At 42.9% G+C, this 13,190-nt stretch overlaps 1 protein-coding gene across 1 annotated transcript; it reads left to right on the top strand.

Annotated features, from left to right (window-relative positions):
• Positions 1 to 12,688: 12,688 nt before the first annotated feature.
• Positions 12,689 to 13,190, top strand: LOC113923673 (glutaredoxin-related protein 5, mitochondrial-like). The gene has a single exon (XM_035724306.1). The coding sequence runs from the start codon at positions 12,717 to 12,719 to the stop codon at positions 13,188 to 13,190; it is 474 nt and encodes a 157-aa protein (XP_035580199.1). The 5' UTR covers positions 12,689 to 12,716.

Below are 13,190 nucleotides of genomic sequence, written 5' to 3'. Positions count from 1 at the left end.
ACTGAATATTAGTATAGTAAAATTTCATTGATTTAGAGTCTCCAGGTGATGGAAACCATTGCTTTACCACATCTAGGTTGATCTTTGGTAGTATCTGAGTAAAGTTTGCACTCAACAAATAGAAAAAAATAGGAAAAGAATTTATAGACACTCTTCTAGCCGGCATGCCCAAATTAAATCTTCCTGTTAAAGATCAGCATTTAGACTCCTACTTAATACATTTTGAACGTTGAAATTTCATTTTTAGTATGCATTGGAAAGATGCGAAAATGATTTAGACTTTATATAAGCCTTCTGTTAAGTGGTCCAAATGAGCAGGTTTTGTTAAATACGAATTCTATGTGTAGTAATAAAGTGTCCTACTTACCGTGTCCAAATAGGTTACTATTGAATTAGATTGCCATCTATTCTATTTTGAAATGAGGAAATTATGTGAATAATTACAACTTCAAACAAATGTGTTAATTAATTAGTACAGGTTAATATGAAATGTGGGCTCCAGTCTACTTAAGTGGATCTACTTTGACAATTAGTACAGAGGCTGGAAACTAATTCCCAAGGTACTTTGTGTAAATATCTCTTTTGGGGGCAAGAATGACTTTTGGTTTCTAAATGGCCTAAATGTGAAGGAAGTTCAGTTTATATCTAGGAAATAGAGGAGGCGCGGGGAAGTATATATAGTTGGGTTTTTTTTTTTTTGTAATCTTGGGCAAAAGTGTCAGGGCACTAATGGTAATTTTTGATCTAGTTAGGATTTTATTCGAGGGAAGAGAGAGCTTAATCCACATAGCATTCACAGTTTGGTTTTTAAACAAGAATGTCAATGAGAGTAACAGTTAACAAGAGGTATGTGTCAAATAAATGATTTCCTTAATGTTCTAATTCAATTCTAATACAGATGCTAAATTTTAACTTTTCCGAATTGTGTTTTTTGCGATTCACTAACCATTGTTTCTCTGAAGTGTTCCTCTGGGAAAATGATCCCCATATTCTAGTATTTTGAAGTCAGCTTGGAAAGTCTGCCAGACAAATGGAGCTGGAGTGCTGTCTGCTGGCTGCTAGAGGAGAGGGAGGCTAGCGGCACGTTGGAAAGGAACCTCACGTGGTGGAGCTGTCCAGTTGGTCTTGGCAGCTGGACTCAGCTTGCCTGCAGATCTCCTGTTTCGACTCTGTTTTGGTCTGGGGAACTAATGGGCATTTGCAAAGAGCCTAGTTCCCAGGTGATACTGGAGAATTGCGTTTTCGAGGTAACCCAGGTTTTGCTATAAACAACCGGTCGATACCATAACTGGCCCAACTGTGATTTTTTTTTTCCCCTGTTCTTCCATCTTTCTTCCTTGGGTTTTGGTATACCAATGAAGAAAAGTCCAAAACCATCTGGACAAAGTGGGCATGAAGTATGTGGCCATATGCAACTCTGCCTGTTCTGAGAGTTGATACTAGTATTGTATATGTTTTAGATTTTCATAGTTCATTTTACTGGTTAAGAGTTGTGAGTTGAATTGTTTGGTATGTGGTTTATATGATTACTTTTGCTCACAGAAGTAAAGCTAATTTATAAATCTTAACATAGCTAAACAAAATTGAGAATGCCCATTTAATAATCTTAGCTTGCTTCTTTTTGGAAAAAAACTAAACTTGTAAAAAACATTGTTAATTAGTTTCCTTTGGCTAGGTTATATTTTAGCCTACGGCCCCGCTCAGCCTTGGTTATCTGTTTAATGAGGATTTGGACTGGGAAAGGGGTGGTGACTAGGATAATGAAGGGGGCAGAGGTCCTTGATTCGGAAGAGTGTTGACATGAGAACAGACGGCCCCGGGCAGATGTAGCAAACCCTAGTGATCAGGGCTTCAGTGCTGATATTTCATGTTATTTGGTTTAAGACCACATGCACATGTTACCAGGAAGACTAGGAGACTTAGCAGGTCGTTGAAAATAAAATATTACCAACACCTTTGTCTTATTTACTGACCCTGATTTCTTTTCAGTTTCCTTTAACGTGTGTATCTATTAATGTGTCTACACTTCTGTTAGAATGTTGGGTAGATGCTGAGGTGCTCAATACTGCCTTTGAGCATTTCATTAAAATGGGATGAAGATATGGTTCAAAATCCACATTTAGTTTATTATAACCAGGACTCTATTTTTAAAAATGGACCACTTCATTTCCAGATTGCTTTGCTATTTTTGTATCTTTGGTTCTGTCAGTCACCCTCCACTAGAATGTAAGCTCCATGGGGGCAGGGATTTTCTTTTGGTGACTACCTGAACCCTAGGGCTTACAGAACAGTGCTTGGCACATGGTAGATGTTAAGTAAATGTTGAATGCCATGACTACGATGGAGGAAGTGAAGATAAACATATTTTAGTCTCCCTCTTAAAACCAGAACACCACCTGGTGTTCTACTGGAGTAGAACTTGACCAGAATCAACTGGGTGCTTGTCAAAAGGCAGATTCTGAGGATCCACAGTTGTGGATGAAGGTAATCTGAAATAAAGTTAATTGGTGTGGATTCCTTTGTTCCTCTTCTAACTCTTGTCCGGGGAAGAAAATCCTATTGGCCATGGTCACACATTTTCCAGAAAAGTGGTTTTCGTGATTGCTACCCACTATAGCTTGTCAAGCATCTTTCGAATGGATGTACCCCTCTGGTAATGCGCTGGGGTGCACCAGGAACCATAGCTGCCCCTGCATAGCCCTCTTCCAAGAATGGGCTGTGGTGCCAGATAGTTTAGGGGGGATTACTTTTTTAGGAAGAGGGGCTACCAGCAAGGCAGGAATTGGGTTCCTGGACAGGCAGCATCTGAGTATAACAGACAACCTGGAAATAGCGATGGGAAATAACACAGTTGAGATTCTTAACGTGGCAATTACATATATAGCACATAGACTAGATCTAAAGTCAGTGTGTGCTTCAGCGTATTTACTGATTGGTTAGAGCAGAAGACAGTTTCTTAGTTGTTTAAATGAGGATGAGAAGACAACTTTTTTTTTTATAAAAGACTTGTACAGTGTTGGAAAACAGGTTATCTGAACGGTGTTGGTCTTTCATGGCATGGTGTCCGCCACGTGAGTGCACAATTAAAACAGTGTCTTGTTTAAAATTTGGTTTGCCCTTTTATCCCGAAGGGTGAGTATTTATTGAAGACCTTATATTCTGTATTCTTAGTTTGGTTGGCTCTTAAATGTGCCCTGAATCTAGCTCTGCTGTCAAAGAGAAAGGTTTTAAATTTTCGTATCTGGAAATTACTTGCATTTACTCACAGGTATTTATAACCTTACTCCAGTCTGTTACCTCTTTCAAGCAAATGCTTTGTTTTGACATTAAATTTGCTGATGATTTTGTTAGACTTACTAGGCTGGTGACAAAATGCAAAAACGGAAATAACAAAAGCCTGTCACTTTATAGATCTCATTCCCACCCACTCCCTGTTCTCCATCCCCCTTCTCCCCCAGTACCACTACTGTCCTCCATCTGCACCCCTGCAAGAGCTCCTACCAGTAGACCTAATATGTACCCGAGCATTCTACAGAAGAGTACACGTGTGTGCACAGCTCCAAACTCTCACAAAGTGAACACAGTCACAAGGTGGCAGGAGACTGGGCAACGGTGTTGCCAGCGCCCAGAAACCTGCCTGCTCTTCTGGCTAGCTCCACTCCTCCCCTAAATAACTGGTTAGCCTGATTGCTGTGACCATAGATTAGTTTGCTTTTTTTCAAGCTATATAAATATGGAATTAAGCAGTTTATATCCTTTTGTATCTGATTCACTTAACGCTATGTGTTGTTGCGTGCCACCGAGTTTTCAGTGCTGTGTATAGTATTGTGTGAGTGTGCTGTAGTTACCCATTCTATTCTTCATTAAACACTTGGCTTTCCATTTGGGATTTACATATAGTGCTGTAATGAGTTTTTATAAATGTCTTGGGGAACATACTCATTTCTGTTGAGTATATACCTAGGGATGGAATTTGGGGTTCTACCATGTGTGTCTAAAGGGTTTCAGTAGATGCTGCCCCACAATCTCCCAAAATGGTTGCATCAGTTTGCACTTGCATGCAGCATATGAAAATTCCACTTACTCCCCACATTGCCTTTTTCATTTTAACTCTTCTGGTATCTTTCCTAAGTTTTAACCCTTCTAGTCTTTTTGACACAGCCAGAGTGACTTTTTAATTTTTAATTTAACTTACTGTTATGTAGGTAATTCTTAAGCATGATACCTAATTCAAAAGATACAAAAAGATATACAGTAAAAACCGTTCCTCCCACTCCTCTCTCCTAGCCATACCATGTAGTTCCCATCTCAGGAGACACCAGTGTTACCGGTCTCTGGTATTTTTCCAGAGATACCCATTTATATATCAACGTTTATTTTCCCCTTTCCCCAGAAACGATAACATGTTGTATACACTGTTCTGCACCTTTCTTTATTCACTTAAATCGTAGTATAACAGTTGCATTAATTTTTTTTAAACACCTACTAACATGTAACTTGAAAATGCCTCAGTAACTTCCCATTGCACTTAGCATGAAATCCCAAGTGCTTTCCAGGCTTTCCAGCTCTGCAGGACCAGGTGCCTACCTACCCATCCAGCCTCCCCCATGCCTCCACCCTCCTCTCTGTTAGCAAGCTCCAGTCACCCTGGCTATCTTTCACTTCCTTTATTCACGGAGGTCTCCCACCTCAGGGCCCTTGCATATGCCTTCTTAACCTAGAAGCTGCTTCTAACACCACCTACCTGGCTGTTTACATCAGCCTGTCATTGTTCTCAGAAGTCTGACTGTGCCTCAGCTCTACACATAATTTAAGGATCCCTCAGTTGTTTTTATTATCCCCGTATTTTTTATGACCCTTACTCTAGATATGGATTGATGTGATTATTTGATTAATGATATTCTACTAGATTATATAAATTCCACAGGAGTAGGGACTTTGTCTCGTTTACCACTCATGGTGTCTGTGTGCTTAATGAATAGTTATTGAGTGAATAAATGGATTTATAGGAGGTAAATTTGCAAACTAATACAAAGGGCTTAATGGCAAGTGATAAGGTCGGACTGGGACAGGAGAGAAATAGATGCGTGTGTACAAATTTGGAGTAGCAGTCTGATGCTTAGAATAAAGGAAGCAGTACAGGCTGTTCTATTTTCCAAGACAGTTCCTGTGCCTCCCACCGTGTTGCTTGGGTATCTCCCAAAGTCTAGGGGGCCCCTGAGAGCCTCCTCTGGCCGCCTGGGGGGGGGGGCTACTGCTGGTGATGGGAGCCCCACTTCTTAGCTGTTCTGGGGAGCAGGCAAGTCCGCTTCTTCCTCAGAGCTCCCGTTGGTGTTCCTGACGGTGCTTGTGGCAGTGGCTGGAAAGGAAGTCTCTGAGGGCAGCCAGTGTGGGTGCAAGACCCTCCCTCCCGCGCCCTGGTCCCTGCTCTGCCGCTGCCCCGCCCATCCTGTGCTTACTGTCCGAGGGGCCCGCCCTTATCTTCCCGGGGCACTAGAATAAGGCAGGTGTTCAAGAGAAAGAAGAAGGTGAAATCTAAAATTAAGAAAAAGATTTTGAAGTTAAAATGTTTAAGAGTTCTGGGAACAGTGACTTAGCGATGTGCATTTTTAAATATTTGAAACGTTTTGGACAGTTTGTTTCCAAGTTTTTTCACATTCAGTAACTTAACTGAAACCGAAAACTTTACCATGGATGTAAAAAGTATATATATGTGTGTATTTTATTTTATTTTTAAAGATTTTATTTATTTATTCATGAGAGACAGAGAGAGGCAGAGGGAGAAGCAGGCTTCCAGGGGCTCCTGGGTGGCTTAGTCATTAAGCGTCTGCCTTCGGCTCAGATCATGATCCCAGACTCCTGGGATCAAGCCCTGCATCAGGCTCCCTGCTCGGTGGGAAGCCTGCTTCTCCCTCTCCCACCCCTGCTGCTTGTTCCTTCTCTTGCTGTGTCTCTCTCTGTCAAATAAATAAAAATAAAATCTTTAAAAAAAAAAAAAAAAGCAGGCTCCCAAGGAGCAGGGAGCCCGATGCGGGACTCGATCCCAGGACCCTGGAGCCATGACCTGAGCCGAAGGCAGATGCTTAACCATCTGAGCCACCCAGGCACCCTATGTGTATTTTATTTTAAAGGGAACCCCCCCAAACTAACAGGTGTTGGTGAGGCTGTGGAGAAATTAGAAACTTGTGCGCTGTTGGAGGAGATAGAACAACGGTGCAGCCACTGAGGAAAGTAGCATGGAACGTTGTCAAAAAATTAAACACAGAATTACCATAAGATCCAGCAATTCTGCGTCTGGGTATATGTCCAAAAAAGGGCAGATTTTCGAAGAGATAGCTGTATACCTGTGTTCAGAGCAGCACTGTTCACAATAGCCAAGATGGAGAAGCTACTCAAACGTCCATCGGTGGATGGAGACACAGAATGTCTATCTGTACAGTGGGATAGTACTCAGCCTCGGATGGCAGGAACTTCTGACACACACTACAACCCGAGTGAACCTTGAAGACATTAGCTAAATGAAATAAGCCAGTCACAAAAAGACAAACACTGAATGATACCACTTACACGAGGTTTCTAAGGTAGTCAAATTCCTAGAAACAGATAACAGAATGGTGGTTGCCAGGGGCTGAAGGGAAGAGGGAAGAGGGTGTAGTTTCCGATCTGCAGGATGAAAAGGTTCTGGAGATCTGTTTCACAACCATGAGAGATATTCCGCCTATACAGTTATGCTGGACTGTATACTTAAAAATGGCCACAATGGTAAATTTTATGTTGTGTATTTTCACCACAGTGAAAGTATATGATTTCTAAATTTTATAGATCACATTTAAAAGTAATAAGCAGGGGCGCCTGGGTGGCTCAGATGGTTAAGCGTCTGCCTTCGGCTCAGGTCATGGCCCCAGGGTCCTGGGATCAAGTCCCGCATCGGGCTCCCTGCTCCTTGGGAGCCTGCTTCTCCCTCTCTCTCTCTCTATGTCTCTCTCTCTCTCTCTCATGAATAAATAAATAAAATCTTTAAAAATAAAAAATAAAATAAAAGTAATAAGCAGGAGAACCCTCCTGCCCAGGGCTACTTATTTACCTTTCAGGTTCATCCCCTGCTCACCAAATCTGGGTCTCTGTGCAAATTTACTCAGCTTTCCTTTTGTTAGATGACTCTTCTTAGATACTTTTCCTCTTGAGAAACACTATTCTTCCACATCTTTGCCTTTTTTTATTTGAGTGGGAGCAAGAGAGAGAGAAGCACAGCAGGGGAGGGTGGGGCAGAGGCAGAGGGAGAAGCAGACTCCCCGCTGAGCAGGGAGCCCAGCATGGGGCTTGATCCCAGGCCCCTGGGATCATGACCTGAGCTGAAGGCAGACACTTAGTGACTGAGCCACCCAGGCGCCCACATCTTTGCCTTTTTGTCCATTTTATATGACATTAGGAGAGTTAAGATCTCAGTCACCAGCTTATTAGTGGATTTCCTCTTGACTTAACTTGCTTTATGGTGGTTTTAATCTACTGGCATTTTTTAATCCAATGGCATAAAAATATTAGACCTGAAGAAAGAAGGTGGATCCAGTACCAGGAAGTTCTAAATGCCTATAAAATGTAGCAGATAACAATCTTTATTCCTCAACTGCTCTGTATCCGTTTAGCCTATAAAGGCACAATTGGTATGTTTGCATTTGGAGAATTTACTGCTGTTTATGTTAACGGTGAAAAAACTCTCTGGTGACCATGACTAAAAAAGGTTGAGGATAGTGGTGGCTGAGAACAGACTTGGCCTCAGCTGGAAAAGATTGTTCGAGGTTGTAAGTGGTGGCTGGCAACAAATTTTACCTGTATCTATAAATCCCTTCAAAATATGGACTGGATCCAAAATGGCACTTTATAGCCTATTATGTAGATGTGTGGGATTTACAGTTATTAAAGAAAGCATTTTGGTATTTATGACTGGAAGCATATAAAACAAAGTACCGTTAATGGGTTCTCTTGTCTTTTATCAATAGAGATCATCTAATGATACTAATAACCAGAAATTTGTGGTATTTGCCTCCCTATACAGGTAACTCTTTCCTATGAAAAGATCTTTGGGCTTAAACTTCAGATCTGATGATGCTAGATCTCCAGGTGGAATTAATGCCTACTCTTGAGAGATGTAAGCTGCATAGATTGTCTCTAAAATGCAGTTAGCTGTTTGTTGCCTGGCTGGCTCAGGTGGAAGAGCATGAAATTCTTGAACTCAGGGTCATGAATTCAAGCCCCACTTTGGGTGTAGAGATTGCTAAAAAAAAAAAAAAACTTTAAAAAACAGCATTTAGTGGCCGTGCCAACAATCCCCACTGCTTTTCAGCTTGCTTACACGTCCATTTAAATATGTATATAGGCACACATGTTCATATGTGTATACACACCTATTTATATATACACACATGTATTTTTCCACCCCAAGTATATTAAAAATCTGAGTTATGGCTTTGTATATTATTTCAGCTTTTTTTTTCTTCACGGTGCAAAAATTCACATGTAATGTTCTGTAACACTGATAAAAATATCAAACTTGTGAGCCTGAGAACATGGTCAACATTCCCTGAGAACTTGGTCAACATATATCTAGGAAGTAGTGATTCAGGGAAGTTTCCATCTGGCTAAAATTTAAGAGAGAATGACATGATTTGCAGTCCCTGTGTTTTTGTCAGATGATTTTCTTATATGTTTACTACCTTTTTTGACATGTTTTCTACAACCACATGTAAAGCAGTTATCAAATAGCTTTTAGGTGAAATTTGATGGCTGGGCAAAAGGTACTAGGAAATCATAAATGGGAATAGTTTAACAAATGATCTATCTTTTGAAAATTGCTTTCTAACTGTATCTTGGTTGGGTTTTAGGATTTTATTTTTTTATTTTTTATTTTTTTTAGATTTATTTATTTATTTATTTGAGAGAGAGAGAATGAGAGCTAGAGAGCATGAGAGGGAAGAGGGTCAGAGGGAGAAGCAGACTCCCTGCCGAGCAGGGAGCCCCATGCGGGACTCGATTCCAGGACTCCGGGATCATGACCTGAGCCGAAGGCAGTTGCCCAACCATCTGAGCCACCCAGGTGCCCCAAGGGTTTTAGGATTTTAAAAAGCATTTTAAAGAGTTTTAGAGATTATAAGCATAGATGAATAACCAGAAGACTGAATAAAAATCATTAAAACTTTTGCATTTTTTAATATCTATGAGGCTTGGGTTAAAAATGATTTAAAAAAATTTTTTTCTAATTGAATTCTGTCTTATGGGGCTGATTAGTTCACAAAGTGTCCATTGTTTTTATTAAGTTGTAAGGAACACTTGTGGGTATATTATATGATGGCCATAAACTTTAGTAATGTAACTTTTTGCTTTTGTAAAGTGAATTTCTCCTAACCATGCCAGATTTTACATATCCAAGATGTGAAATATGTGTTTATCTTTAAAAGGAGTCAGCTGGAATTCTCTTCCCAAATGCTGGTTTTTTTGAATTCACTTTGGGGCTTGGTTTATAAGGCACACCGGTCAGCTGGCTCAGGGATTTTACAGCTGTGTCCTCTGTCCCTGCTCTAGCCCCACCCTGCCATCTCTTGCACCTCAGTACGCGGGTTTTTATCAAATAGCTTTTGGCGGTTTCCCAAAACCGCAGGATAGGTCCACAAGATAGCATTCACTGTGAGAAATACCCAGGAGAACATGACATCCCAAAGGAGAAGTTTTTGAAAAGGTCTTAGCAGTGGTGGCTACCCAGTCGCCTCTGTGGGGTGTCTGTGATTACACGGAATGCGGCAGTACTTCATGGGAGATGGGTGTTGGCAGTGCGATGTTCAGGAACCCCAGAATAGTATTATGTTAATGGTCACACCTTATATGCGTCTGTGTAGGTGTAGGTGTGCACCTACACCCACGCATTTTTTGTTGTTTCTGTCGTTTGCTTTTCAGAGGACGTTTTTGAATCTAGATTTGAAGGAAGGTCCAGGTTAAGAATCCTGGATTCTTCAACATTTAAAAATAACACCAGGGTACAGAGTTACAAAGTAGACACCTGGAACAGGGATTTTTTTAAATCATTTTTTTCCTGGGGTGGGAGGCAGTCATGCAAAGAGCACCAGGACCCAAGAGACCTGAACTCCAGCCTTCATCTTTCACCTCTACCTGTGACATTGAGCCGTTCTCCAGACCTCTAGGACACGGTTTCTACATCTATAAACTCCCCTATCACCGTGTTAGTGAAGATTGAATAAAAATATGTGTGGATGTGCTTTTTAATCCACGAAGAGCCACAATTTTACTTGCAGTTGGTGATCTAGCCACCTGTAGAGGCAGTCTAGAATTGAGCCCCCTGTAAGGGGTTGTTAAATGAGAAGTTTAGAATGGTGCCGAGCACATAGTAAGTGCCCCCATTTTTGGTGCAACATATCTTCCAGTAGCTTTCCAAGGAGTCCGATGACAGTTTGAGTTCTGAACCTTTGTATGTGATCTGTTTTTGATCTTTGTTAATTAAAAAAAATGTAAACAATTTTGTTGAGACATAATTTGTATACCATCGAGTTTACCTATTTGAACACACAATTAAATGATTTTTGATATATTTACAGAGTTGTGCAACCATCACCATAATCTCATTTTAGGACTTTTTCATCATCCTCCCCAAAGCAAGCTTGTACTTATCAACAGTCCCTGCCCACGCTCTCCTTGCTTAGGCTTTAGGTAACCACTAATCTACTTTCTGTCTCTACCAATTTGCCTATTTTGGACTTTATATGATGTATGCTATTCTGTGATGGTTCTTTTCACCCAGTGCAACATTTTTTTTAGGTTCATTTGTGTTGTAGCATGTGTTAGGACTTCATTCCTTTTTATTGCCAAATAATATTCCATTGTAAGGATACGGCACAGTTTATCCATTTGTCGGTTGATGTGCATTTGGGCTGTTTCCACTTTGGGGCTATTATCAGTCATGTTGCTATGAGGGCGCCTGGGTGGCTCAATTGGTTGAGCGTCTTCCTTCGGCTCAGGTCATGATCCTAGGGTCCTGGGATCGAGCTCCGAGTTGGATTCCCTGCTCATCGGGGAGCCTTCTTCTCCCTCTCCCTCTGCCCTTCTCCCCCCTTGTGAGCTCTATCTCTCCTCTTGAATAAATAAAATAAAAACAATGTTGCTATGAACACTTGTGTACAAGTTTTAGTGTGGACATTTGTTTTCATTTCTCTTGAGTAGATATGTAAAAAGTAGAATTTCTGACTTAACAGTTTCTGCATTCCCATCTGCTTTCAGATTGGTTGAAATCTCTCTTCCATCATTGCCTCCATTTCCATACACCTTGTCTAGATTTATACCTTACTATAAAAATATACCTTGTGTTTAGCAGCTTCTCTGTCATCTGACTGGGGATTTGGGAGAGAAGAGATCAGGGTTGTCTTGGGTCATCAACACATTTTGTTGAGTGCTTCTTGTGTGACAGGCCCTCCTCCAGGGGCTGGGACTCCAGGGAGAATGGAAGGTAGGGAAGATGTAGGGGCCATGCGGAGAAACAGTCAGCAAACATAACGAGTAAAATGCACTATGCTAAAAGGTGCTACATGCTATGCGGAGCCCCATGGCCAGGATGGAGGAAAGGGGACGCGGAAGTACAGGAGGTGGGGTTGCCATTTTAACACTGATGAGGTAACATCTGGCCGAAGACCTGAAGCAACTGAGGGAGTGTGCCAGACAGAGGGGATAGCCGGTGCAAAGGTCATGAGGTGGGAGCGTGCGGAGGTGTTCGGCGGATAAGGAGGTTGGGCGGGAGCAGATGAGTTGGAGGGCAGAGGGAAGACCTGGAAAGGAGGTCAGAGGGGAATGGAGGTCTTGGTCACATGCGGCCTTGTCGGTCCTTATAAGGGGCTTGGGCTTTCTCCTGGGGTAACAGGGAGGCCCCAGTGCAGTCTGAGCAGAAGGTTGTGGTGAGACTTCCCTTGTTTCAATGATCCCTCTAGGTGCTGGGTTTGTAACAGACTGCAGCGAGGCAGAGGCAGTGAGACCTGTAGGAAGCCGCGCCTCTAGTCCAGGCGGTGGGTGGGGCCTTGGACAAGGTGCTTATAGTGCAGATGGAAATGGTGAAAGCATAGACTCCCTTGGGTTCATTTGGGAGGTCGAACCTGCAGGATGACTTGATGGATGAGATGTGAGGTGTGAGAAAAACAATGATCAGAGATGACTCCCAGATAATTGGTCTCAGCAACGGGAAGGGTGGAGTTGCCCTTAATTGAGATGAGAAGGCTGTAGGTGGATCAGGTGTGGGCCAGAAGAGGAGGATCCATTCTGGACACACTCAGTTTGAGAGGTCTCATTAGGCATCCAAGAGAAGATATCAAGCAGGCAAGTCCAGGCTGGAGAGAGAAGTGTGGGAGTTCTGTGGTATAAAGATGGGATTTCATATGGGCTTGGGTGACTGTGACGTTTCACGTAGGTTCAATCAGTTGTAACAAACATACCCCTCTGGTGGGGGAGGTGGATATGGGGGTGCTGTGCATGTTGGGGGGCAAGAAGCATATGGGAACTCTTCTGTATGTTCTGTTCAATTTTTCTGTAAACCTAAAACTGCTCTAAAGTCTTTTTTTTTTTTTTTTTTAAACGGTATTAAAAACACAAGACTTGGGCCCAGGGAAGGCTACGGGTGGGGAGGCCGAGCCGAGGTCCGGGCCGTCGAGGGGTCCGGCGGGCGTGCGGGGATGAGCGGATCCCTGAGCCGGGCAGCGGCGGCTCTGCTCCGCTGGGGGCGCGGTGCGGGCGGCGGCGGTCTGCGGGGCCCGGGCGTGCGGACGGCGGGCTCGGGCGGCGGCGGGGGCAGCTCGGCGGAGCAGCTGGACGCCCTGGTGAAGAAGGACAAGGTGGTGGTCTTCCTCAAGGGGACTCCGGAGCAGCCCCAGTGCGGCTTCAGCAACGCGGTGGTGCAGATCCTGCGGCTGCACGGCGTCCGCGACTACGCGGCCTACAACGTGCTGGACGACCCCCAGCTCGGACAAGGCATTAAAGACTATTCCAACTGGCCCACCATCCCGCAGGTGTACCTCAAAGGCGAGTTCGTGGGGGGCTGTGACATTCTGCTGCAGATGCACCAGAATGGGGACCTGGTGGAGGAACTGAAAAAGCTGGGGATCCGCTCCGTCCTTTTGGATGAAAAGAAAGACCAAGACTCAAAGTGA

Source organism: Zalophus californianus, chromosome 15 (assembly GCF_009762305.2).
Source record: "Zalophus californianus isolate mZalCal1 chromosome 15, mZalCal1.pri.v2, whole genome shotgun sequence".
NCBI lineage: Eukaryota > Metazoa > Chordata > Mammalia > Carnivora > Otariidae > Zalophus > Zalophus californianus.
The sequence above is the reverse complement of the archived record's forward strand: the minus strand, read 5'-3'. Positions and strand labels throughout refer to the sequence as shown.